General features: G+C 38.3%; 2 protein-coding genes across 5 annotated transcripts in view; one reads left to right on the top strand and one right to left on the bottom strand.

Moving 5' to 3' along the window:
• The window catches only part of MTREX (Mtr4 exosome RNA helicase), a 53,289-nt gene extending 33,462 nt beyond the window's left edge, over positions 1-19,827 (top strand). The window contains exons 19-27 of one of the 2 annotated variants that reach the window (XM_070938870.1): positions 2,344-2,472; positions 5,413-5,523; positions 7,107-7,295; positions 9,132-9,295; positions 10,963-11,068; positions 12,552-12,608; positions 13,478-13,640; positions 16,463-16,567; positions 16,901-19,827. In XM_070938870.1, the coding sequence (XP_070794971.1) occupies positions 2,344-2,472; positions 5,413-5,523; positions 7,107-7,295; positions 9,132-9,295; positions 10,963-11,068; positions 12,552-12,608; positions 13,478-13,640; positions 16,463-16,567; positions 16,901-16,953 (1,077 nt within the window). In that variant the 3' untranslated portion in view covers positions 16,954-19,827. Of the gene's footprint in view, positions 1-2,343; positions 2,473-5,412; positions 5,524-7,106; positions 7,296-9,131; positions 9,296-10,962; positions 11,069-12,551; positions 12,609-13,477; positions 13,641-16,462; positions 16,568-16,900 lie in introns of those variants that run through there. The other variant, XM_070938871.1, reaches the window with a different exon arrangement.
• Positions 17,335-27,689, bottom strand: part of PLPP1 (phospholipid phosphatase 1) — a 74,524-nt gene continuing 64,169 nt past the window's right edge. For all 3 annotated transcript variants that reach the window (XM_070938872.1, XM_070938873.1, XM_070938876.1), the window contains exons 5-6: positions 17,911-18,087; positions 17,335-17,476 (exon numbers count right to left, since the gene is read on the bottom strand). In XM_070938872.1, coding sequence (XP_070794973.1) covers positions 17,345-17,476; positions 17,911-18,087 — 309 coding nt within the window. In that variant the 3' untranslated portion in view covers positions 17,335-17,344. The remainder of the gene's footprint in view (positions 17,477-17,910; positions 18,088-27,689) is intronic.

The raw sequence follows: 27,689 nt of genomic DNA, 5'->3' as shown, positions 1-27,689 counted from the left end.
CCGGATCAACAGTTGGCGAGGACAAACGGGCCGTATTAACAGCCTTGAACAACAAAGATTTGAACAAGGCCTGTGGGAAAAGACCTGTGAAGGCAGGTTGATCCGGGGGAAGGTCCTCACCCTCCGACAAGTCAGAATCAGGGTACTCCTCATCAATCAAAGCTGAAGGGTGACTGTAGTGAGAACAGGAAGGAGAGACGGATCGAACTGAATGAGAACAGTCCTGGTCACTGCGGCCCGATGAGGTCGGAGAAGTCGCTCTCACCAATCCATGGTGACTGGAAGAAGCTGAACGGGCAGCCAAGGACCTTTGAACCGCCGCCTCGATCATTTGCTGAAGCTGATCTGGAGGAAACGGGGGGGGCGACTGAAGCCAAGGGACGGACAGGAGCAGGAGCAGAAGAAAGGTCCGCCTGTACCATCGCTGGATCAGGAAGTGATTGTTGAGTAGCTGAGCCAGGGCCCCACAAATTGTCATCGGAAATGGAGACTGGACAGTCTTGTAGAGACAGCTGGTCCGGAGTAGGAGAGCGAGGCACGGCAGCTGGGGGCGAATTAGACGGAGCAGGCGGAGGTTGAGGAGCAGGAGAAGGTAACTGGGCGCATGCTTTATCACATAATCTGGTTAAAACCTTGTCTCTACGTTTCTCCACTTTAGAAGAAGAAGAGGAGGAAGATAAGCCACGGTTGGTAGACTTATGGTGAGAGCGAGAGAGATGAGTCTTGGATGGAGGCCTGGAGTCCTCCATAGCAGATTGCCGGGTAACAGACGAGGGGTCTGATTGGTCAACTTCGCCTGCACTGGCCTTCCGGCCGTGCTTAGATTTGGAAAGGGCCTTGGGCATTGCAGAAAAAAGGCTTAATGTAATACACCAGTCACCAAATTCAGTTACAATAATCAGGCTCTGAGTTAACAAAGGGAGCGAGAGGAACTCCACAGAGGGCAGTAGCGGATAAATTGCCCCTTAGGTTCACCAGAGGGAGCTAAACAAATAGGACGGGAGCGTAGAAAACTCCACAGACTGGTAGGCGTGGCAGGTAAGGCCCAAGGCGATTGCTGGAGCGTTGCTGAAGAGCAGACAATCAAGCAGCCAACAGATAGGGTAAGGCCACAGTCCTGTGACCGTTGTAATGTAAGGAGTGGGGGCGCGAAGCTCCACCAGTCACCAATAATGCTCAACGTAAGAGAAGCAAGTCTGCTGCAGCAAGGAAGGGGAGGGGGCGTGAAGCTCCACAAACCAGAATTTATGAGGCACTCAAATTCGGGCCGCCGCAGTACAGAGAAAGGGGGGGGGCGTGAAGCTCCTCAATTCAATCAAGCGGCCTGCAATGTTAAACAGCCTGTTTGAGCAGCCTATAGGGAGCGGCTGCGAGGGAAGTATGGAGCCGCAGATACTGGCCACTGCAGGAGTAACACGTGGCGAGGGGCGCCCCAGACAAATTGCCACGCTCGCACGCTCCTCAAATAAATAGCTCGCTTGCGGTGAGCTCCGTGCGGAAAAAGACCTTCAGGCAACAGACTCCGTCTTTAAATGGAGAGCAGGTCGCGGATAATGGAGAGGTCCTCAACGGCGGGAAAATGTATTCAAAATGGCCGCCGCTGATTCAGCGAGCGCGCCGAAGTCGCCGATAAGCAACGGGGAGATGAGCCGGGCCAAAACGAGGAGGGCGAGAAGAACGTAAAAGGGGGAAAAACACCTCTCGGAGCTCAGACAGCAAGGGCAGTCTCTTAGGGGAAGGGAAGTTGAGAGATCCCACTCCCCTGGCAAAGCCCGGGAAGGGCGCGATTAACGGAGAACTAGGTCACTCACAAATTCGAAGTCCAAACAGTCCAAATTCAGCCGAAATAAGCAGTCAAGTCCAAATCGCAAAAACGGGTCACAGTCAAACAGTCCAAGTCAAGAAAAAAACCAGAAATCCAACACGAATAAGGTAAAATAGAGAAAATAGCTAGAGAGAAGTCCCACACACCAGCCAGCGCTGAAGGACTGAGCCAAAAACTGGGCCTGCCCGGCAACAGGGGCGGGACTGGGAATAATTGACAGGCTCAGTCCTTCAAGCTGATTGGGTGGGCACTACCCATGCTGGCTGCTGTCTCCACTCTCAATGGAGAAGCAATATGTTTATATTGTTCATGTAGGACAGGGGTGTCAAACTGGCAGCATGCGGGCTGGAATGTGTCACCCGCAGGCCACGCCCACTCCAGCTCCGCAAAGGGAAAAACATTGTAATACATCACATGATGGCAACGCGACGCTGTGAGTTTGACATCCTTGATGTAGGATATGTTACTTTTTACTGTCCTGACTCCATGCTTTTTTTGATCTTTTACTAATCCGACAGCTTAATTCTGGTGAACTGGATCCCCTCTATATTGCTGAAGTCCTCCTACACTGTAGTAAAGAGAGCCTGAAAAATTCTGCAACTGAAGCTGCAAAGCCCGCAAAACCTGACGAAAAAGGGGAGATGCAGGTGATGGGTCTTATTCTTGCTACTGAAAATAGAGTTTGTATGTCAAAAGCATAGTCTGCAAACTTAGTTATAACACATATTTTCTCTCTGTGTACAAATTGTTGCCAAAAACAAAGGACACAGGGTCCCTTCTTGCTGGATGACATCAGTTTTAGCTGAGAGAGAGAAAGGGGGCAGGGGATAGAGAGAGCTCTCAGAAACGATTTGCTTAATTTGTCTTTTTCAATAAATGATTCTTCCTTCTTGCCCTTAATATAGATAATGAGAGCTTCTTCCAAAGTAATGGTAGAAAATTAAGGTTTAATTCCAAAATTAGAATAAGAGATGCACTTTTACATTGTGTACAGTAGATGAAAATTATTTTCATAGGTGTATACGCTAAGTTAAAATTAAATTTTAAACCTTGTGTTAAAGACAAATCTGGGATCTGATAGATTTGAACAGCTGTTGATTTTCTAATGTAGAGTGGTTTTCTTATTAGTGGAAATAATAGCATAATATAAATATGCCTATTTATAACTATATTATTCCAATTTTACCTCAGGACCAAGCAACGAATATTTAATACTTGTTAGGTAGTTGGATATTAGTCTATACCTATAGTTGTGTTTTCCTAGCTTTAAACTCCCTTGGGAAAGAAGGCCATCCATAGAGTAAGAATGGTGTAGAAGCTATCGGCTATAGCTTCCCTAAAGTTACTTCCTTCACTGCAAACTTATTTAAATTTATGTTGGGTTTCACTGTTAAATCTCAGATTTGCCATTCAACATTCTGTTTATCTTATTTTCAGACAATATGAAAGTCTGCTAAATTGCTGCCTTGGCAAAAAAGCATGTTCATTTTTTAAAATGTAGCTATAAAATATTAAATGCTTTTTCCCTTCCCTTTATTCCATATAAAATTGAAATTTAATAAGTTAAATTTAATAACAACAGTTTTAGAATCCTGCAGCTGACATTTAAGGTATGCTGCCTCTGATTCTAGAGCTAGTAAAATAGCTATAAGGGTGTTTGATAACCTGCTCATTTATAAATTTGTAACATTTGTAAACTGTCTAAATCAGGGGTGTCAAACTTGCGGTGTCACGTTGTTACATGACGTATCACAACTTTTTCCCCCCGTTGTTAAACGGGGTGAGTATGGCCAGCGTGTGACGCATCTGGCCCACAGGCCGCATGTTTGACATCCCTTGTCTAAATTGTAAATCTGGCATCACCAGATGTGGCGATAGTAACAATTTAGATTACTTACCGTATTTTCCAGCGTATAAGACGACTGGGCATATAAGACGACCCCCAACTTTTCCTGTTAAAATATAGGGTTTGGGCTATACTCGCCATATAAGACTACCCCTCTTCCAATGCACACCAAATAAAAATTAAAAAACATCAACTGGCTCACCTACAGTGTAAAAGCAGCTGTGCTAGTCCCAAAATGGCCCCTGCAACAAGCAGGAACCTCACACATCCACAAAAAGCCCCCCAAAAAACTTTCACATTCTACACACACACAACACAACTGGCTCACCCACAATGTAAAAGCAGCTGTGCTAGACCCAAAGTGGCCCCTGCAACAAGCAGGAACCTCACACAGCCACAAAAAGTCCAAAAAACCAACTTTCACACTTTACACACACAAAATTCCACATACAGCTTTGTGAGATTTTGTGTGTTTGTGTAGTTAGAGTGAAACACTACAGAAACACACTAAATCTCAGAAAGCTGCACAAATATTATTTTATTTTATTTTATTTTTATTTTTATATGAAAGCTAAATTTAAAACTTCCTAAACTTTAAATGGCTAGGTCTAAAAAAGAACAACTAAAAAAACCCCAATTGACTATTTTTTTTAAAGCTCCCGAAGGGGAAAAAAACTTACCCAATAGAACAGGGGTCTCCAACCTTGGCAACTTTAAGACTTGTAGACTTCAATTCCCAGAATTCCTCAGCCAGCTTTGCTTTGCTGGCTGAGAAATTCTGGGAGTTGAAGTCCACAACTCCCTGCTTGCTTGATTGCAGGCAGAGAGTTGCTTGCTGATGGAATAGATTCAGGCAAGCGAAGCAAGGCAAGCGTTGCGACTAGCAAGCTGGAGGGGGAAAACTTTTTCCTTTTACATGGTTTCTGGTGACCCCAGCTGAGTTGCAGGGAACTCAGCTGGGATCGTCAGAGCTTGGATCGTCAGAGTAAAAGGGAAAAAACTTTTTTCCTTTTACATGGTTTCTGGCGATCCCAGCTGAGTTGCAGGGAACTCAGCTGGGATCGTCAAAGCTGGGATCGCCAGAGCCATTTAAGGCTTGTCAGAGCCTTTTGGGCTGGTCTGCCTGGTTACAGGAGAACGACACCCGGCGTATAAGACGACCCCCGACTTTTGAGAAGATTTTCATGTGTTAAAAAGTCGTCTTATACGCTGGAAAATACGGTAATTTAGATTTAGAACTAAATTTAGATTTAAACAATTATACAGTATAGATGTGCATCAAATTCTAATAAACTAGGGATTAATGCAATTCAATTTGTGTGGGGGTAAATATACACAAAGTGTTTGCGTGCATACAAACACACACACAGACAAAATGCATGGGTCCCTTGTTCTTGAATTTTCCTTATTTAGTTTTGAAGGATGACAGAAAGATATTTTTTTTAAAAAAAAACTGATTAGAAATTTTGAGATGACTCCAATTTGTGAATTTATTTTTTTAATCTCAATAAGTTAAGCATTTTGAAGAGAGCAATTTTAAATACAGCAACATAAAGCAAATTTAAATAAAGCAAAATTTTGAACTGGTTTATTACAGAAATAATCCATATTTTACAGTGTATTACAGATAACAAAATGAAAATATAGTACTGTCCTCAAAATATAAAATAAAATCTCTTTAATAATTTGAAGATTAATCAAGTACACTTTTAGTTTACTGATCACTTGTCTGTTTGAGTAGGTTGTTCCTGTCCTGGTGCACCTTCTGTCATCCATCAGCAGTGTTCGACTCTATATACCCAAAGACCTGAGGCCTCTTGATAATAGACAGAGTGTATTGAAATCAATACAGGTAAAGTAAGTGTGTGTGTAAGTGTGTGTGTGTGTGTTTATGTGTGTATTCTGTTGCATATATATATTTGCAGTTCTGCTTTTGAGGAACAAGGGAATAATAAAAATTAACAATTGAGTGGATTTCAGTGCTCCAAGCTCCAATATCTTTAATCAGTTGGTAATGAAAAGAACTGCAGAATGGATGGATTTTTTCCCCAAACGCCATCACCCTGCTAAACAAATAATTGCCTCAACACTGTCAAACTATTCACTAAGTCTGCATTACTATCAATCATCTCATCGTTCCTATTACCCATCTCCTCCCACTTATGACTGCATGACTCTAACTTTGTTGCTTGTATCCTTACGATTTATATTGACCGTTTCTTATTTGCTTATTTGTACCCTATGACTATCATTAAGTGTTTGATTCTTGACAAATGTATTTTATTCTCCTTATGTACACAGAGCATATGCACCAAAGACAAATTCCTTGTGTGTCCAATCACACTTGGCCAATAAAGAATTCTGTTCTCTTCTCTTCTCTTCTAATTCTAATTCTAATTCTAATTCTAATTCTAATTCTAATTCTAATTCTAATTCTATTCTATTCTATTCTATTCTATTCTATTCTATTCTATTCTATTCTATTCTATTCTATTCTGAAAGAGCATCATCATAATCTCTTGTTACAGATGGGACAGATTAAATTGGGGGGGGGGAACAGAATTAGAAGACAATTTAGTAAATGCTTGCAAAGTGCCTCATCCAAAAAGCAAATGCTGTTCTCACTGCCTGATTGGACTACTGCAGTGTGCTCTGTCTGGGGCTGCCTTTAAAGAACATTCAAAAGTTGTAGATGGTGCAAAGTGCAGCAGTTCATATCCTTAGTGCTAAATGCCATCCACGCCTTATAGGGCTCTGAGCACATTGACAGCAGTAATATCTGAGTTAAATTTAAAGTGTGATTTTAACCTGTAAGGCTCTGTGTGGTACCAAAATATCTGCACAGCCACCTCCGTCAACTGGAATCCTTCCTTCCTAGAGAAGCAATTTGGGGAAACTTCATTAGGATTCTCCCACTACCAGGAGGTTAGAGAAGGTGAAGATATAATAAGAAGAGTGTCCATAATAGCCTCCTTTTGGTGGAATAATTTCCTAGCAAAGATCAGGTTTGCTATCATCCTTTTGGTTTTCAGAAGCAAGTTAAAATGCAATTTTTCTGGAGAGCCTTTTTGATTGCAAAGGGTAGTTGCCAAAGAAATGTTTATCTTCTCCACTTTTAAACAATTTTAGATACTTCTTGCGTTTGTTTTATCTTTGAATTGTTACGGATGTAACAATTTTTGAATTGTTAACTTTTTAACTTTAAAACTTTAACTTTAAAAAGTTAAAATTGTTTAACTTTTTGAAAAACTCCCAAGAGGAGCCTGATGATTGAAGTAGTTTAAAAATCAAATAAATACTTGGACTGAAGATTTCTTTTTCAGTTTAATCTCTTTGCCACTATGTTATCTGTTCTCAAATATCTGAAGTATCAGCTACATAAATACTGCATTGAAGAAATGTTTTAAGGGTTTTTTTTTTTAATTTTTCTTAAAGGAAGTGCAGAGACGGTTTCCTGATGGAGTTCCTTTGCTGGATCCTATTGATGACATGGGCATTAAAGAGCCAGGTCTGAAAAAAGTAATCCAAAAAATAGAAGCATTTGAACATAGGATGTATTCTCACCCACTTCACAATGATTCTAATTTGGAAACTGTATACAAACTTTGTGAAAGGAAAACACAGGTAAGGAACAAACTTTAGGCAGGGAGGGATTGTAGGTCATTAAATAAAGTTTGCCTTCTTTAATGTAGAAGATCCAGGTTCAATTTCTGATCTCTTCAAACCAGTAATAAAATCCTAAAAAAAGAATTCTGAGACACACAAGGAGCCAGTTTTTGTAGTTGTTAAGACACCAGAAACCAGGAGACCATAAGTTCTAGGCCTGCCTTGGGCCCGAAGCCAGCTGGGTGATCTTGGGCCAGTCACTTTCTCTCTGCCCTAGGAATTAGGCAGTGGCAAACTTTCCCAAAACCCTTACCAAGGAAAAACGCAAGGACTCAGTGACTTGAAGGCACAAAACCACAAAAATGGACAGACTTGAACATTGGGCGCTATCTAACAAAATGAAATTCCACAGTGAAAAAAGTAAGGTTCTACACTTAGGGAAGAAAAACAAAATGCACAGGTACAGTGTATGTGGTACCTTGCTCAATAGTAGTAACTATGAGAGGGATCTTGGAGTCCTAGTGGACAACCATTTACATATGAGCCAGCAGTGTGCAGCAGCTGCCAAAAAAGCCAACACAGTTCTGGGCTGCATAAACAGAGGGATAGAATCAAGATCACGTGAAGTGTTAGTACCACTTTATAATGCCTTGGTAAGGCCGCACTTGGAATATTGCATTTAGTTTTGGTCGCCACGATGTAAAAAAGATCTGGAGACTCTAGAAAGAGTGCAGAGAAGACCAACAAAGATGAATAGGGGACTGGAGGCTAAAACATATGAAGAACGGTTGCAGGAACTGGGTATGTCTAGTTTAATGAAAAGAAGGACTAGGGGAGACCTGATAGCAGTGTTCCAATATCTCAAGGGTTGCCACAAAGAAGAGGGAGTCAAACTATTTTCCAAAGCACCTGAGGGTAGAATAAGAAGCAATGGGTAGAAATTAATAAGGAGAAAAGCAACTTAGAACTAAGGAGAAATTTCCTGACAGTTAGAACAATTAATCAGTGGAACAACTTGCCTCCAGAAGTTGTGAATGCTCCAACACTGGAAGTTTTTAAGAAGATGTTAGATAACCATTTGTCTGAAGTGGTGTAGGGTTTCCTGCCTAAGCAGGGAGTTGGACTATAAGACCTCCAAGGTCCCTTCCAACTCTGTTATTCTATTCTATTCTATAGGGAAATATTCTGACCTGATCAGAGATAGCTTCCGCCTTCACCCAAAAAAGCTCATAAGGGTATTTCCTACTGAAAAGTATTTTGATAATTAAAATTTCAGTACATTTTTTTAATATAGTAGCCAATTAGTGATTTGAGATTTTTATTGGAAAAGCTACCTTCCTTTCCTAATACCTTTAAATTGTCACTCTCCTGCATCTTGTAATGTTCATCAACTTAGGTGCTCTCTAGTTGTGATCATCCACAGCCAATTTTCCTGAGGGAGAGAAAAAAATATTGGAAATTTCTGGCCTCTTAGTTAGGATTTTGCCTCACAGACAGATACATAACAGACGGAGTAAAAATGAAATGCTACTTTTGATATCTGTTTTGTGAGTTGGCAAGTGTGTATCTCGAGCCATTTTGGTATGATATCTCCTGACTGTCTGTAACAGACTGATTTATTTTCTGACAATAAATCTTCCAAGCAATGACAAAGTCTGTCAGTTAGATACGTTTATTCAAATCCATTTTGGCCATATGATTCAACGAAACATTTGACTTCTGCTTTCTCATTTATAAAAAGGGATTACCCTGGGTTTGCAAGTGTTAATATGGCCTGTGATGATTGTGGAGACCAAAACAGCATTATAAAATTGTCTTAGTTTCTTATTTCTGGTAAAATGTCTGTGAATTTAGATTGCTGTAGACATAAAAGCAGCTAAACGGGAATTGAAAAAAGCAAGGACTGTTTTGCAAATGGATGAGCTCAAATGTCGTAAACGTGTTCTTAGAAGATTGGGCTTCGCAACCTCTTCGGATGTCATAGAGATGAAAGGACGAGTTGCTTGTGAAATCAGCAGGTAAGATGATGAGGTAAAAGTATCAACAAATGGACAGTTGTGTTGTTCTGAAAGTATTTCTCTGTTTTGCCCTTGTGCTGGTTTTTTTATGTTAGTCAACTGTTTAGAGGAACCTCCTATTCATACAGATATATTTGATTTGTTAAATAATAGTGGAGTTCAAAAGGATTGCACAGTGAGTTCTGTGAGCACAATAGGGCTTTAACTTGTATTACTCAAACTGACTACATATCAGGGGTGAAATGCTCCCGGTTCGGACCGGATCGCCTGATCCGGTAGCGATGGAGGCGGGTGGTTCGGAGAACCGGTAGCAAAAATCCCTGTCCCTCCCCCCCACTGCCCAGCTGAGCTGCGCAATCATCAGAAGCTTTTTAATTTTTAAAAGCATTTTTTCTATAATCTCTTCAGCCGAAGAGGTTATAGAAAAAATGTTTTAAAAGGAAAAAAAGCCTCTGCTGATCAGACAAGTCAGCTAGGATCGTCAGAGGCTTAAAAAAAAAAAGAAAAAGCTTCTGCCGATCAGGCAAGTCAGCTGGGATCGTCAGAGGCTTTAAAAGCATTTTTTACAACCTCTTCAGCCAAAGAGGTTGTAGAAAAATGGTTTTAAAAGTTAAAAAAAAAGTTGGCCACGCCCATTCAGTCATATTAAACCCCCCCCACCAAGCCACGCCCACAGAACCGGTAATAACAAAATTTACATTTCACCACTGCTACATACCCTCTGTCCTCTGCCAATTGACAAGCTGCACTTGAAACAATTTTCAAATTTTCCGATATGAAAGAGCAGAGCTCTTGTTCAAAGGCAGTCAGTCACAGGTTCTTCTGGGTATGCTGCGCATCAGAATTCCTAAGCTCATTTTAAACTTATTTTTTTACCCCTATCCCAAATGACCAAGTCATGGAGGTTCCACTGTTAAATTCCCATCTTAATTTATGCAGCAAATATTATAAATACAAATAATTCCCTAATATAAAATATTTTGAGTTGTGGGATATTCTGGGTATTACTGAATACAAGTTAATATAAGATTGGGGTAAAACAGGGCAAGGATGATTTCAATTATTCCGAGGAGGAAGTGTGAATTTATTAAATTTCTATACCCAAGTGACTCTGGGTATAACTTGTTGAATTGCTGAAAATTGCCTCACCTCTTTCCACTAGTAGAAACTATCCCTGGAAAAAGCTATTGCTGGGTGAATATGTAATGCTTCAGCAGTAGTAAGTGTTTAGAGTCAGCAGTTTCCCCAAAGCTTACTCAGCTATTAGTACACTAAGATTAGCTCTTATCTCCCTTATCTCCCTTTTTTTTTTTTTTTTTTAATTTGATTTATATGCCGCCCTTCTCCAGAGACTCAGGGCGGCTTACAATGCGTTAAGCAATTGTAACTTACCTAAGCCAAGATTGTTTATTGTGTTTAGTCAAAACACATATGGCTATTTTAACTAAATCGCCAACAAAACAAGTTCACTCTTCGTTTAAAAAACATTGTATCATTAACCCTTTTCTCCTGGATAAATTTCTTAGAGCTCTCACGTCTATGACATCTGAACTCTTAAATGTCCTTTTGCTCTATCTGTTTTGGGAGAAGGAGGGCAGAGTGACTTTTTAAATATTGATTTTAAACATATAAATTACTAATGCTGCCATTAATTGAATCTCTTCTAGTGCAGATGAGCTTTTGCTGACAGAAATGATGTTCAACGGGCTTTTCAATGATTTAACTGCAGAACAAGCAACTGCTTTATTAAGCTGCTTTGTATTTCAAGAAAATGTAAGTTATTTTTACAGAAGTATCCATGCTAATGTATTACAACAAAACAAATAAAAAATGAAGGGGTTTGTGACACTTCTAAGACCAATTGTTTATTATATCTTAATAAACAGGAATTTTGGGACATGAAAATATGCTTAGAGTATTGATAGAGAAAATGAGGAGGAAATGAGCTTGAGTTTCCACACAAAGTAGCAATAGGGCGGTATGTGGGCTTCCTTCTCTGCCCTTATTATTCCTGCAGTTGGTTAAGCTTGTCCCCTTTGGGGAGTGATAGATAGGAAGAATTGCTTCAAAACTGCACAGAGATGTTTACAGAATTCATTGAGAATTCACTCAGAGGTGAACACATACGATGGCAGTAGTGTCTAAGGATGTTATGTGGGATTCTTTTGAACCTGTGGAGTTCAAAGAAATGGATTTTAGAGTATAAACTTAGCCATGTGCCATTGTTGAAGCTGCCAGAGAAAGAAATAATATACTGAATGATTAATGCGGTTGTAAGAGGCAGGTAGTACCAGCCATTTTGAAGGAGGCAGCTGTACACCTGATGAAGGAAACCTCCCTTGATTCAGATGTTCTAGGCAACTTCCAGTTGATCTCCATCGTTCTTTTTAGAGTAGGTTACTAAAAAGATAGGAAACGGGTTCAGCTACTGAAGACTTTGAAAGAAAAGGTTATATCTAAATAAGCTGCAGTCCTACTCCAATCTTGCAGATGCAACTGAAATGTTATTTGTCATCCTGTAGATAACCCATGACAGTAATGTCATGATGATTGTGTTTTTTATTTTGCTTATGTGAATTTATTGTGTATTATTATTATTTGGTTTCATGTTATTTTTATGATGTATTTTTTTTATGAGCCACCCAGAATCTGCAATTGAACTTGCATACAGTATAATGCCAAAGAAATGATCACAGGCACTTTCATGGCTCACTTCATCAGATGCATGGAGTAAATTCCTGTAGAGATTTCTTAAGTAAATACAGTGGTGGGGAGTGAAAGAAAAGGAAATGACGGGGGGGGGGGGGGGGCTGGCGAGAGTCTCTTCAGTTCTCCAAACAACCCTGGCCATTCCTCCTCCATAGGAAGAGAGGAAATTTGTAGATCTGACCACTTAATATATGTGGAAAGAATTCTGCAAGAAAAGTCAAGAGAATGAAATTAATTTGGATTAAAGACCGTATGTCAGATAAAGTTTATAACACAGTTGTAATAGCAATGTCAGCCTTTCCTTTTGTTCCAAAATGAGATGTAGTAAAACACTGGGAATAATATTTTACTGGGGGAAAAAATCCAGGAGGCTCATACAATATTCTGTGTTCAGTATTGGCAAAGAAGCTTTATAAATATGTTAAAAGAGTGATGACCACAGTCTGTGAAGTGTTTTTGATTCCACTAAGATTTTGTATGGGGGTTACATGAATTTTAAATATGTAGAATATATAGGAGTTGTTGATGTGTTTCTTTTTTTTTCCAGTCTAGTGAAATGCCCAAACTAACTGAACAGTTAGCAGGTCCTCTCCGACAAATGCAGGTAAATGTTTTTCAGTTCATTCTATGCATAAGTTGATCTAACACAGGGAACTTTTGTTTAGAATAAAATGTACTACATAATTCAGATTGAAAGCTTAAATGTAAATTGGCACATGTATTTTTCTAATGAGAAAAATGCATCTGTTTATTTTAGAAGCCTATATAATTTGTCTGCTTTACGGCTTCAATAATAATAAAAACTTTTGAAGTCCAATCTCTGTCTTAAAGTATGAACTTTTGATTTCACTTAATTGTAAATCTACCACAATGATTTAATATTGTTTTGTTGAATATGATTGGATAACATGGGTTGGAAGAGTTTTCCTCAGGAGTGCTCTACATTGGAAATGTTGAGAGCTGTCATAATATGGCTGTCATGGATTGGGTGGGATATATCTGGTTACATTCATTGGCAAGGATACCTTATATTATGCCTCTCAATGTGTTCCTTGAATTCATTTTTATTTTATAAGAGTGTCTGTGAGATGCAGAAATATTTTTTAAGTTAAAGATAATGCTAGAAATTGGCATTTTGCTTTAAAAATGTGGAGTAATGGCAGGAACAAGTATCTACAGTCTGATTGATGATTCAAGGAGTATCATTTGGAAATCCCAATTTTATCCTGTTAATATGAGCTCTTCTTTAGCGTGTGCCAACGTACAGATTTTCTACTAGGAAGCAGAAGCCATTTTTAAACAAAGTAATTATATTCAAATAATTACTTTATTTAGAACATACAAGAAATTGGTAAGACATAAATTTTATCTCTTCTTCAAGAATAGAAACTAAATGACTGATATGTGTGCTTAAGGACAATTATTTTGGGGGTTGATTTGTTGATTTAAATAAAATGGCTTTTCCTTTTTCAGGAATGTGCAAAAAGAATTGCCAAAGTTTCAGCAGAAGCTAAATTGGAAGTTGATGAGGAAAACTATCTCAGTTTGTTCAGACCAAACCTGATGGATGTAGTATACACATGGGCCAATGGAGCTACATTTGCTCATATATGCAAAATGACAGATGTCTTTGAAGGTATGTGTGTTTATTTTGTTGCTGAAGTTAAAAATTAAAAGAATCAAATATCTTAGGTTGTAAGTAATTGTAGTTGTACTGTGTCTTTTTCACATTGGTAATTATTCATAAGAAAGGAAGAATGTCCAACAAAGGATAAAAGAACATGGCATTGTGTCCTAATAAATGATAAATTATTCTTGCCTTTTTTTCCCAGTTCCTTTAGGAGGGAGAAATTGGCTTTCACAAACATTGAAAAACATCAAATTAGTTTTTCTTTTCCCAATCCCATTACAAATTTTCATAGGTATTTTCTTTTTTTAAAACAAAAACTATGTATTATGACATTTGTACCTGAATACACCCAGCAAACCATAGTTTTTGGTAGGGGTAGAGGGGAGAATTGCCAATAATAGAGGAATCAAATAGAATGGTTGGAGTTGTAAAACTTTCAGAGCTTCCATTTAAATTTCTGCTTAAGGGTTTTGAATCAAAGAGTTGTAAGAAATATGTGATGCTGCATGTACTGCATCCTTCATTCAACTTTAGAAGATTTTTACACTGGACTTAAGTGTTTGTACTGTAGGGTAAATAGACAGTAGTAATATTTGGTTTAAAACATTTTTAAAATTGTTAATTAAATGCTCCCTGAAAAAGCAGAATGTAAATTGAATGAATAAACAAACTGCAGTATTGGCCATTTAGCTTTTAAAACCTTGTTTGGTGGTATAAAAACTAGATATTCTTTACTTTTCCCTTCCCAGGCATTAGCAAATATTGAACGTATTGTTTGCTGTGGCAACAGTTGCTTTGAAAGCAGTTGCAGCCAGAGTAAATGTCAAAGGGTTTCTTTGCAAAAATAACTGTGACATCCAAAGAGGCTTTGCAGGGTGATAAAACACAGGGGCGGACAAGTTCTATGTATTTGGTAAATGTGATTTAGAAATTAATTCTCTGACTGTGGATTGAAATTTGGTGTAACTGCGCCAAAGAATTTCTTCCTTTCTTGTACATGTGCTTGTTCGAGGCCCCCTTTTCCCAGGTTGACAGGTGGTTTTTTTTATATATATAGTGAATCTTTGCTTTACTCACAAACAAGAGTAGTTATAACGTCTTAATTTTTGAGAATTAGAGTATTTTTTTAAAATACTAAAGGATCCCTAAGTTTCTGTAAATTCAAAAGATCTTGTGAGCTGTTTAAATCGTTATTCCAAGGAAAAAAATGTTTCTTATAATGAGATTGTTAGCATCTACACCCTTTATAAATCAGGAAAAAATGAGATTAGATATAAGTAAACCTTTCATTATGTCCATCTTCCACCCACTACTATGCCATTTATTGAGAGACAAGAATCAGGGATGCAAGGAAGTAAAATAAAAGAGGCCTGAAGTTATTTTTGTTAGGTATGCATTTTATTGATTGACTGAAGCAGGCAGGCAAGTTTGCATTTATAAATGCGATATAAAAGTGTCCTCTTTCATTCCCCATGCGATAAAAGGTTTTCCAGTAAGCAAATGGTTGATTTTTAAATGGGAGACCAGAGTTGCACAATGAGCTAGTTTTTTTGTGGCTCAACACGGGGCAGGGTGGGATGAATAAATTCGGTTAAGCTGCCCACAATAGCAATATCCACTGCTAAGGTAGAAAATTACGTAAAACATAAAACAAGGCACTGACAATAGCAGCATAACTTTTTTTTGTGTTAACTCCATGTAAATTGCAAATATTTATTTCCATATATCAGATAAGCAAACAAAAATGCTTCCAAAAGTGAGCAGTAATACTGAAAGGCACTTTTCTCTGTCACAGCAAAGTACATTGAAGTAAAGTTTTAGTGACATACTGTCAATTTGGAGAGAAGGTGGGAAAATACAAGCGGCGGGTTCAGTGAGCACATGCTCACTGAGTATCTTGGCAAATGGAATTTATTTGTTGCCTAATTTGATGTAACACTTTTTCTATGATATGACCACAAGGAAGGTTCCTTAGATGTTAATATATTTTTATATCCCTTCATTTTTATACCCTTTGATAAAAAAGATATTCTTTCTCAAAATAGGTTTGTTTAAACTGCAGGTTAGTGTTCCAAGCTCTTGTGGCTCAGATTTATTTCCTTTTGATAACAGACTCCAGATGACTTTTTAAAAGAGTTGCTAGATTTGCAATAAGGCAATCAAATTTAATCTTTCAAATTGATGAAATTGTTCATTATATGGGCCTCCTTTCTTCAAATTGTCATCAATAGCAAAACATCTATTCCCTGCCTTAGTCTATACTCCCTAGGCAACTTTTCCAGCTCTAATATTCATTCACATGTTTCCCAGAATGTTTGAAACAAGACCACCTTTCATATGTGTCTTTGCAGAATATGAAAATATATAGGAAGGAGGATAGGTAGATTCTGGGTTCTTTGTTTTAAATAACCTGCATTCACAATAAATCTCTAGCATATGCTAAGGCTAAGATATAATACATGAAGTCTTGTATTTCCTTCCTGAAGCACAGAGTGAGAGAGGGAGGGATGTCTTAGAATACCCCAAAGACCACAAAGTAGCCCCCATGTTAAACATAAATTTCAGGGATGGGTAGCCAGAGCCCGTCCTACATAAAAGAAATAATCTGTGGATTTCAGAGCCATTTTTAAACTTTTTGTTATGTTCTTTTTGCTTCGGAAGAAGAGAATTGAATTGAATTGAGTTTGTTTTTACATACAGCTCCACCAAAAAACCCCATAGTAGAGGCAACAGTCCTACTTCATAGAAACAGCTTGTTTCTTTGTAGAAAATGACTGCTTTAACATGAATATCTATCTACCGATTTCTATCTATGTACATTTCCTCAGGTAGCATAATTCGATGTATGAGAAGGCTAGAAGAATTGCTTAGACAGATGTGCCAAGCAGCAAAGGCTATCGGAAATACAGAACTGGAAAACAAATTTGCAGAAGGTTTGTATGTACAATATTATATAAATACGTGCATCTTAAAATGTAGAATATATTTACAAGCAGTTTAAAATTGCTTGGCCACAAGCCAAAGTATTCAATTTGAACTGAACATGCCTGTTATAATCTGCTTGTTGTGGAGTTTGGGGGGGGGGGGTTTACCTAGGAGTCTGCTAATGTTTTCCAGCAGTCAAAATAGCTGTACAATATCTTGAAAATTCAGCACTGGATTTTAGTTTCATTTTACTATATCTTATTAGCATGATGAGCAAGTAGTATCTGCTACAACTATGCCATTAACATTGGATATATTCTTGTCTTTTTTATTCTCAACAGGAATTACAAAAATCAAGAGAGACATTGTGTTTGCTGCAAGTCTTTATCTATAAGAAGAATGTGTGGTGTCTGAACAGCCTTCATTCTGCAGCAGTTACTCCAAGAAAGAGTCACTAAAATGACCAGTGCTTCCTCTTCCCAAGCAAGACAGATTCTTATTTTGAACATATTCCATTGCTGTTTGTAATAAGTATTATACATTATTTTAATTAAAAAAATAGTCAGGATATTGTGTTTATAAAGCATAAGCTTGAACCAATAGAAATTTGAGGTTTTTAGATACATTGTTGTTAACTATATACATGTAAAGTGAGCACTTAAGAGGTATAGCAGCAGCAGTCCCTTCAAAAGGCATTTATTTGTTTTTTACATAGACCAGAAATATTTGTGAAATTTTCCTTTTAAATAGCAGGAGATTCCACAGGATAATAGCTCTTGCACATATTATGGCTGGTGATTACTGCCATAGTGATTTCCATTGGTAGGCGTCTCATGTAGAGTTGTATGTGAATCTTCTTCCTCCTTCTGTTTAAATGTACGGCCTCTCTCCTTGAAGAAATCTGAGACATACACAGCCTATAGGGACACAATAGTTGGTATTACACATCAGCAGATAGAACAGCACTTACATTATTGTTACTGTCCTTCTGTGCACATCAGCCACTGGGTACACTCAAACTGAAAGACTTTCTCTAGAAGTGGTGGCTGACACTCAACAATCGATTTACAGAGCAGGTGGGGGAGGGGGGAAACCAATATGTGGAATAGTGAAATGTGGTAAAAGGCTGCCACAATACTGGAGAATAGTATTGGCAAATGCAAAACTGCATGTGATCTTCTCCCCATTGCAGTGAACCTATGACACACAAAACTGGTGGTTTAAATATATGAAAGCCCCTTTGCGATTTATTTCAGGGAAAAAAAACAAAACCCAGAAAGGCTTAAGTCAAATTAGCTTATTTGAAAATGGAATTGATCAAATGGTAAGAAAAAAATTGTTACAGACTTACGATAAGGGTTGCTACTAGTGCTCCCTGGATGAGTCCAGTCAATACGTCGCTCCAGTGATGTTTGTAATCAGAAACCCGGGAGAGGCCCACGTAAATGGATGAAGCAACAAGTCCAAACTGGATTGTAGGACGCAAAAGTCTTGCCCAGTCATTTTTCATTCTGGCCTGAAGATAAAGCTAAAACCAAAAAGGCACACTCTCAGCAAGAGAACAGAAGATCTCTTAAATATTTTAAAGTTAAATATTTTTGTGCAGAACATACAATCACCTAATGGATAGTAATGGATAATAGTATCAGCATTGCAGAAGGTGGGTAGATCACTTTGCTAAGATAAGCATAAAGACAACTTGAGTGCTGTTTCTTCATATTCAGTATTGTACTTAACATTTTTACAGACATCCTTTCTATCAGCCTGTATATATATGTATAAAGTGTTGCCCATTTTTAAATTCAAAGTGGTACAGTGTTCAATAATAAGTTATAGATGTTATTATGGTTGTCTTTTCTGAATAAGGAGATAGTCAATGTCACAATCATTTCTTTGACAGTCACTGTGAAAAAACATTTCCTTACAAGTATTCTGAGGTGTCTAAAAGTTCTTAGTTAGAATATGGCAATATTAATCACAAAACAGTATCAGTAATGACCAGAACCAGACGTAGCATTTTCTGAAGGAGCTTCCACTTGTCTTCAGAATAGTCACATAACTGCTCCTTCCCAAGCAATATTTGCTTAGAACTAACTCTAGTTCCTTAATATCCATAAGGGAGGAGCACTAAGATGTTGGCAAGTAATTCATCCTCATATACTATAACTATTCAACAAATAATTATATGGTGTCCTGGGCATGAAAAATGCTAACAGAAGCAAATCGTTGTGTAGTCACACATGCTATGAACACATGCAAGTCGCATGTGTGCTTCCAAAGATAAACATGAAAAGCTACTTGCCTGCTAGAAACATTAGATCTATCTGAATGAATGCACATATGCAGACTTAGGTTTCTGAAACTAGTGATTACATCACCCTTTTGGTACTCATCTGTGTCATTCTGCTATAAAAAAAACTAATGCTATATGGAGCAATTTTTAAACAACCAGGTAAGTTTTTCGTAGATTCAAGCTGTACTTGGTCTGATTTTCTTAAATGTTTGTAAATTTAAGTTTAAGACATTCTACAGGCATATTCTTCGAAGATGAATGCAAGAGTTTTGACACGAAGGCAGGTATGAAGTTCAACATAGTAAAATTGTATAGTAGTGTTCCAAGCCAAACAATTTTCTCTAGACCTTTTTTGTGACTGTGACCGTTACACTAATGTAAAGCATTTATTTCCAGTGAGAACTAGAGCCAGGAGTTATTCTGGTGGTCTAAAAAAAGCAGGCTGGCATTCATCCTTTTTTCCAGTTTAGGAATTCCACTGAAGACATTGAAAAATGCTTTACTTGGCTAATATGGTTTCTACACACAAGCAATTGCTGTAGTTGGCAGAGCGACATTACACATGTAGGAGGGAAGGTGGTATATGTGGTTATGAGTGGGAGAAAAGGTGGAACCTTAAGACAGTCGTTTAGAAACTTGTGGTTTGAACACAAAACGGGTTGAGTGCCTAGGAGCTAGGTGGTAGCTGGTAGGATTTCATCCGACTTGCCAATATGTCAAAATTGAATGAATGATTAAAATGTGGTGTTTGAACCTCCCTGAAGTAGAAATGGTTTCATAAAGCAGGACTCTGAACAACTGAGATGGCAAAACAGGAAACGTGGCTTTAATGTTTATTCATGGATTTTATTTCCATACGTTAGGGGCACTAAGTTGCTCAGTGTTTTCTGCCGGCAGAAATAAACAACATTTGCTGCACTGTCTCTCTTCTTCAGATGTTAAAAGAATGTGATTAATGAGGAAATAAATAAAATACATTTACGACTGAGGCAAATTAAGTAATATGGGATACTTCTAAGGTTGGAAGGGGTTGGGATTGATTGGATTTCTCAGGGCATATCACTTTCTGGGACTTTATATCATAAAAGCCCTGAAGGCTGAGAGTAGCAGGAGGTAGGATGACCGTAGAGTTCCTCTGAGATCAGATCTCTATATTGAGGGAAATGCAAAATATTTTTATTCTCTATTCTAAAATCTATATGCCATTCATGCCCATTTGTAGATTATAAAGTTTACAAACTCATCCCAAAGCTTCAAAAATTTTTTTAACATTTACACAAGATACAAGATATATTAAAACTGAAAAGATTCTGTAATCTTCGTTTCCTTTTATCTGCACAAGTAATTTGCAGTCATATTCACGTTATCACCAAGTTCCACCAGCTTTCAAGCTGTTAATTGGATTCCATTAGGCTTTTCAAGGTGAAGATTACTGCAAGCATTAGGTAGCTAATGATTTAATACATTAGAATCTTTTTAAATTGGAGTGACCTATAAATTGTATAAATAATACACAGGTGAACCAAGAATTGTATTTCAGTTTGTTCAGCAATTGGGATGTTTCCAATGGATTTTTCATGAATATTGCGCAAGCTTTTGGATTGCTGCCAATTGCAGGGAGTACGAGGGGTTAAGTGGTTACAGCAGAGTGGGAGTTTGAAAGATGCTGGTTGTGGAGACATCAGTGCCAAGGCATTTCTAAGCTTGCTGGCCCTGAGCAAAAGGATGGAGACAAATGACTTGTTTATAAATTTACAACAGAGCAATTTCTCTACCCGATTCCAAAGGTGGTAATTTATATTGTATTTAATTATATTACATGATGTTGTATTTACAGGCTACATTTAAAAGTTTTTATTAATTCAAAATGACCTCCCCGTAGGTCATGACCATCCACAGGTTACATCAAGATATGTTTAGATAAGGTAGGTGACCTTTCACCCATAATTAAACATACGATTTTTGCTACAAATCTACTAAGTATACTATTCCTGGCTTTTGGTCAAAGACTTTTTTTCATTGGAAGTTGAAATGCAACCCTCATTCCACTACCTTCCTTTTTCAAAAAGTACCATGGATCCATTTAATATGTTTCCAAGAAGAGAAACATTTGCTTTCTAAGGCTATAAACATCACAGCCAGCAAACTTAAAAGGGGTTTTGGAACCACCATTAAATAGTTGTAGAAAATCTGACAAAAAAAAAAGAGTAATATGTAATTACTTCTAGTCATTTTCTCCAGTTCTTTGTTCATAGACTGCCAAATCCTCTGGATGTAAATACAGAGCTGCCTCAACAGGACACAGATTTTTTGGGGTGGGGGAGGGAGATTCTTCTTAGTGCCTGGTTATGATGTGCTCCACCACAGCAAAATTTTCCACTACAATGCTGTTCTTGCTATGTGTCTCCATGCAATTATACTCTGCAATGAGATCTCTTCTCACACAATCTTAACAGTTTATAAAATGTATGCAAGCCATACATTTTTAATATCTACAAAGAACTACTGAACGAAAGAATAGAGGAGGAGGTGTACGTTTACAGGAATCAGACTTCAAAGGCTGTGAGATAATCAGATAATTTTTAAGCCTTAAACTCTGTATTGTGGCTTCAGCCTCTTTTTATCATACACACTAAATGTAAGTCAGATGCTTGCAGATCATATTTAAAGCCAAGGCCATTGAAAACAAGGGATTTTAACTCGAATGATCATCTAATTCATAGCGCTATCTTGTATAGGGACATATACAATGAATACTACTGCTGAATACAATCCCTGCTGAAATAGAGGGATGGTGCAGTTATATATAATGCTAAAGATCTCTGTCTGTAAAGAGATACTGAGGCAGCATAACAGATTATTATCACCAAGGGAAGCCATTGAATGAAGTGAGGCCAGGTGTCATTTTAAAGTCACCTAAAAGGGCACGTTGAATCCTAGTCCTGGTTTTTTACAGGGCTAAATTCTGTTCATCTGATGTGTTTATGATCCTCAATGGAATGAAGGCAGCAGAGGGAAAAAGGATCCAAGCATAACAACACTTGGTCTGGACAAGGAAAATTTAGATATCTGAACCAGTTCATATAAGATCACCAATTCCTTCTTTAAATGTCTTCAGGTTTCTTTTCTGTTCTTGACATGCAGAGACAGACCCTTTTATTTCTATAGACTCATGAGTGGACATTGTTGAATGTGTGCAAATCTCACACCCTATTCTTTGAAAATAGTTAAACATTTGGAGGTAGCACCAAAAAAGGATCAACTGATTTGGTCAACAAACATGAAGAGGTTGTACTTTGGTCCAAATGTAGGCATAGGATTGAACTAACTCCACCTTAAAATTTTCTTTAGAAGATTTTTAAAGTTTTTTGATGGAGACTTAAATCCAGTCAGCTAACCCATTTTGCAGAGGTAGTCTGCCAAGCAAAAGATATGAGGCTGAAAAAAGCCTCTCCACTGCCAAGACTGCCATAGTCTGCACAGAACATACCTCTAAAACTCAGCCTATAGTGGACAAAGCATACCTGCTGCTTTTGCCTTAGCCAATAGGCCCTCCTGCCACAGGTTCTCCTAGGATACTAGATACTAGGGATAGCATTTAAATTTGGTGCTTTGCTACACATGGAAATTTGCAAGCCTCAGCTGCTTCAAAAACTGTTCCCCACTGATTCTAAAAAGATGCACATGCACAGCTATGTAGATTCACATTAGAACCCGATTTTGAAATTTTTTGATCCCTCTACAACTCCAGATGAGTCTCTACCTTCATTTCACACTGTCAAATTATGCAATCTGTTATGGCAATCATGCCAACTGCCCTTGGTAGGATGCAAGTAGTATTCTGCCTGGGTTTTTTTGTTTTTTGTTTTACTCTTTTGTTCTCTGCCTGATCTATGAAGAGGGCCAGTGATGTAATTAGCCTTTAGCAGTAGTCTCCTGATGCAAAGGGTCATGTGACAATACAAACATCTTGTCTGTAGTAGGTGGGGTTCCACTCTTTACCAAACCAGCCAACTTTTGATTTAGTCAGTAGCCAAAACCACTAGTAAGGCAGGTTCTTACTGAGACAGGCAAGTTGTAAGAATACAGGGCCTGAAAGAATTCAGGAAATAGGAAATTTCTTCAGTGTGCATGGTAAAAGACATAGTTAGGGTGGGTCCTCATGAAAGAACACTTGGCAGATATATGCAAACATTTTAGACAAGATGAGAAATCCATGGGAGAACTCTAGAATTTTTGAGACTCCCAAAAATTGTCAAAGTTATGTAAGCTGCCTTTGAAGAGTGACAAAAAGTGTTTTCCAATATTTTAGCTCATACACCAGTCGCAGTTCTTCTAATTGACTTGACCAATATGTTGCATGTCTGATCTCACATACAGCATAATTATGCCCTATTTTTAGAGTCCACAAAACGGTCATCTATTACTTGATCAGTTAGCAGTTGAGGTTCTCCTAATGTGGATGAAAACCAAAGATGCATTCTGTGAGTCTGAGTTAATGGTAACATATCATCCACTCAGCCCTTAAAAAGAAAATACTAGTCAGGACTCATTGTGTCCTTAATCTGTCATAAATGTACTGAATGATCCTCTGAAGTGGCTTTACATTGGTATTTTTAATTATTAACAGTAAGAAAACTGTCATCAAACAACATTTTATCCAGAGATGTGGAGGAGAATTTCTTCCATTGTGTTTTTCGGGTCACAAAGCCCTTTAAAGAGGGAGAAGTATTGTACAGAGATCAGTTTAGCTGACAACTTCACAGTAGGTCATCTCTTCAAAAGTTCAAGAGAAAAGAAGTTAACAGCATATGCTATTCATAAAAAGGAAGATATGATAAAATGGACTTTTAAAGCATTGTGGGAAAGCCCCACAAACTATTTTATAACAAAAAGCAGAGTTACTTAGCAAAACATTCACTTAGTTATCATTGAAGCCTATCAAGATGACAAGCATACCAACTTGTGAGGCTATCTGAGATTGCTTTGAGGTCAGGCTCCTCTGTGCTGTGAGCACCACCATTCTTGCCCTACTTGGGGTACAGCGGTCAAGGAGGTAACAGAAGACTAGATCTGTTTATTGTCTCCTTGGAAGAGAAATTGTGCCATCTTCCTTGAAGGAAGCCATGATATGCATCCTTCTCAATGAGCGACTCTTTGACCCTGCTGTTCTGAGAAATAGTAACTTGTAGCCAACCTCCCATTTCAAGGAAAGATTGTTTAGAAGTTGGTGTGGAACATTTTATATACCTGAGTTTCTTCATTGAGGATGGATGTGAGTATAAAATAAAACAGCACACGGCCAGATATATACAGAGTTTTCTCAAGTATTTTTCCAAGGAAACCCTATCTTAAATACAAAGGCCCAAAAGTTAAATCTGTAACACTGACACATATGCCATATGTTTGTCATAGCTTTATACCAATAATTAGGCAGAATATATCCACAGAGACAATGAATTCGATATGTTTTAAGCCTGTGGTGATAGTTGTAAATGGTCACTGCACATGTTCCAAGCATGTGTATACAGCTAACACATGTCTGCTAAGTAATAATCATTGCCACACAGAGATTACAGAAGAGATAAACATCTCCATTTCACTAAGGGCCAAAAAGACATGGACATGACCGTGTCTCTAGCTTACCCCTCCTCCCATGCACTTAAAAGCAGTTGGACTCAATTTTCTTCTTCAAGTCAGCAGCAGTTGGGGAAGGGGCTTTTGTTCTTGCCTTGCAACGCACACCCCTCCCAAAAAACACAGCTAAAACTCTTCCCCCACAATTTGCTAAAAACACTCTTTCATATGATCACCACTACAAGGCAGCAACAGATAGACGTTTGCTGCTGATCATTGAGAATATCACGGCCCAATGCTGGTGGCCCTATATCTTTCGAAACCAAAATCCGTGGGGAGCAGAGAAGGGCATACACTCCTTTTACATGCCCACCCCTTTTCTTTAAACTGGGGAAACTTAAGACTTTTAACAGCTACTTTATAATCAGAAAAGAATGATGACTTTTTTGATGACTCTCAAAACTTCGGGTTGAGACCAAGCCCTGGCAGATTGTTCAGTCTCTCAACCCAAAATATATTAACCACTAAAGTGGTTAATACAGTAATAAAGGAGTAAAAGTAAAAAAGGTAAAAAACGACAACCAAACATAAAACATAAGATAAAAGAATAATACAAATAATATTGATACTACTGTTACCGCTGTAAGCTATGTCTCTAGGAACCAAAAGAGCCTTGATAGTACAAGGGTTTAGTGCACCCTGTTATTAACACAGCTGCCTGCAATTTCTGCTGGTTCGAATCTCTCCAAGGCTCAAGGTTGACTCAGCCTTCCATCCTTTCTAAGGTAGGTGAAATGAGGACCCAGTTTGTGGGGGCAATAAGCTGACTTTGTATAAATATACAAAAGAATGAAGGCTATTGCTTAAAGCATTGTAAGCCGCCCTGAGTCTCCGGAGAAGGGCGGCATATAAATCAAATTAAAAAAAAAAAAAAAAGAAGTATTATTGTCTTAAACTAAGGCATAAAGCTAAAAATTTAAAATAGATATAGGTTAAAATAAAATAGAATAAAGTGTCATGCTGTATATAAATGTACTTAGTAATGATCAAAAGCTAAGCACTGTTTTCGGCCACGACAGCTTCCTGCAGCCCTCTGCCAGTGGCCCCCGAGCTCCGTTTTCGCTGGCAGAGGGTTGCAGGAGGCTGTAGCAGCCAAAAATGGAGCTTAGGAACCCATTTTTGCTGGCAAAGCACTTGGACCTCCACAGGTATCCCCGACATAGTGACATTGAGCTAGCCATGCCCACAATGACCACACCAAGGCAAACACAACCCTGATGTGGCCCTCAATGAAATCGAGTTTGACACTTGCCTTAAATCAAGGAATGTTAACTTTTGGAAGTTATATGAATTATATGCCTAACTTTCAAATCCCTGCCAATTGTTAGGACTAAATTTATCTGCTCTGCCGAATAATTTCCTTGGCTTCCATGGGCTAAGAAGAATGGCATTCCCTTAACAGACTCATTTAAAGTTTCCTTCAGGCTAAGTCAAGGACTGTTACTGCTGAGAAGAGTCCATAAAAGATAAACACTGCAAGTTGAATATGGTGCCTAGGGACTGCATCCATGCAGCCTTCCTGACAGTCATATGAAATTAATTGTCACTGCCTTCTTATGGCCTTTTAAAATTGTTATTTCTCAATTTATGTTAGAGGTCTAAAATTTCCAAGCAGTCCCCCATCCCAGCTGACACTGCTTAGCATATGCGGTTGGTGTAGTTGGTGAAGTCTGGCTTGTTAGTGTCATCTATTAAGACTACAGCAGTAAAATGAGAACAAAAAGTAACTCTGAGTTCTTGAATTTAAAATAAATACATAAACCATGTATCTGTAAAACAAACAGATGTTTCAGGTAGACTTTGACTTATAACCATTTGTTTAACAACTATTTGAAGATATGACAGCCCTGAAAGAAGTATCTTATGACCAGGCCTTACACTTTAGACCATTGCAGCATTCCACTGGTCACATGATCAAAATTTGGGCATTTGGCAACTGGCATGCATTTACTACAACTGCATTGTCCCAAGTAACATGATTGTCATTTGTGACTTCCCAGCAGGCTTCCAACAAGCAAAGTCAATGTGGGAAACCACAAATCCACTTAACAACCATGACAAAAAGATCATAAAATCAGGTGCAACTCATCTAATAATCACATTGCTGTACAGTTCCTGTCCCAATTTAGAAGAACATATGACGGCCGTGGCCAGGGGGGCTTTTTATCAGGTTCGCCTGATCCACCAGTTGCAGCCCTTTCTGAACCGTGACGCCTTGCGCACAGTCAGTCACGCCCTTGTCACCTCCCGACTGAACTACTGCAATGCTCTCTACATGGGGCTCCCCTTGAAAAGCACCCGGAGGCTCCAGCTGGTCCAGAATGCGGCCGCGCGGGTGGTTATGGGCGCAACTCGTTGTGTCCACATGACACCCTCCTGCGCGAGCTGCACTGGCTCCCAGTGGTCTTCCGGGTGCGATTCAAGGTGTTGGTTACCACCTTTAAAGCGCTCCATGGCATTGGACCTGGGTACCTTCGAGACCGTCTTCTGCCACCAGTAGCCTCCCACCGGCCAGTCCGCTCCCACAGAGAGGGTCTCCTCAGAGTGCCATCGGCCAAATTATGTCGGCTGGCGACACCCAGGGGGAGGACCTTCTCTGTGGGAGCCCCTGCCCTTTGGAATGAACTCCCCCCAGAAATTCGCAAAATCTCTGATCTCCGTGTATTTCGCTGTGCCCTCAAAACCATGTTGTTCTGCCAGGCTGGGCTATCAATATAAAGATTTTAATTGGTTTTAAATTGGGTTTTTAAATTCGGGGTTTTATAAATTGGGCCTACTATTTAATAATTTTAATTATTTTAAAATATTGTCTATCTTTGTGTTTTTAATTAGGCTGTACACCGCCCTGAGTCCTTCGGGAGAAGGGCAGTATAGAAATAAAATAAAATAAAATAAAATAAAATAAAATAAAATAAAATAAAATAAAATAAAATAAAATAAAATAAAATAAAATAAAATAAATAAAATAATAAAATAAAATAAAATAAAATAAAATAATAAAATAAAATAAAATAAAATAAAATAAATAAAAAAATAAATAATAAATAAATTGTGGTTCTAAGTTGAGAACTCTCTGTTAACATTGCTGAAAAGAAACAGCAATACTATGTCCAATGAATTTTGATAATTTCTGAATTTATGTGAATTACAACATGGATTTCATTTTATAAGAAGTAAAAGATAACATTCCTTTGAGTCCA

Source organism: Pituophis catenifer, unplaced genomic scaffold, assembly GCF_029215685.1.
Source record: "Pituophis catenifer annectens isolate HBS135680 unplaced genomic scaffold, rPitCat1.0.hap2 SCAF_2, whole genome shotgun sequence".
Lineage (NCBI taxonomy): Eukaryota > Metazoa > Chordata > Lepidosauria > Squamata > Colubridae > Pituophis > Pituophis catenifer.
This window is presented reverse-complemented; position numbering and strand designations above follow the sequence as displayed.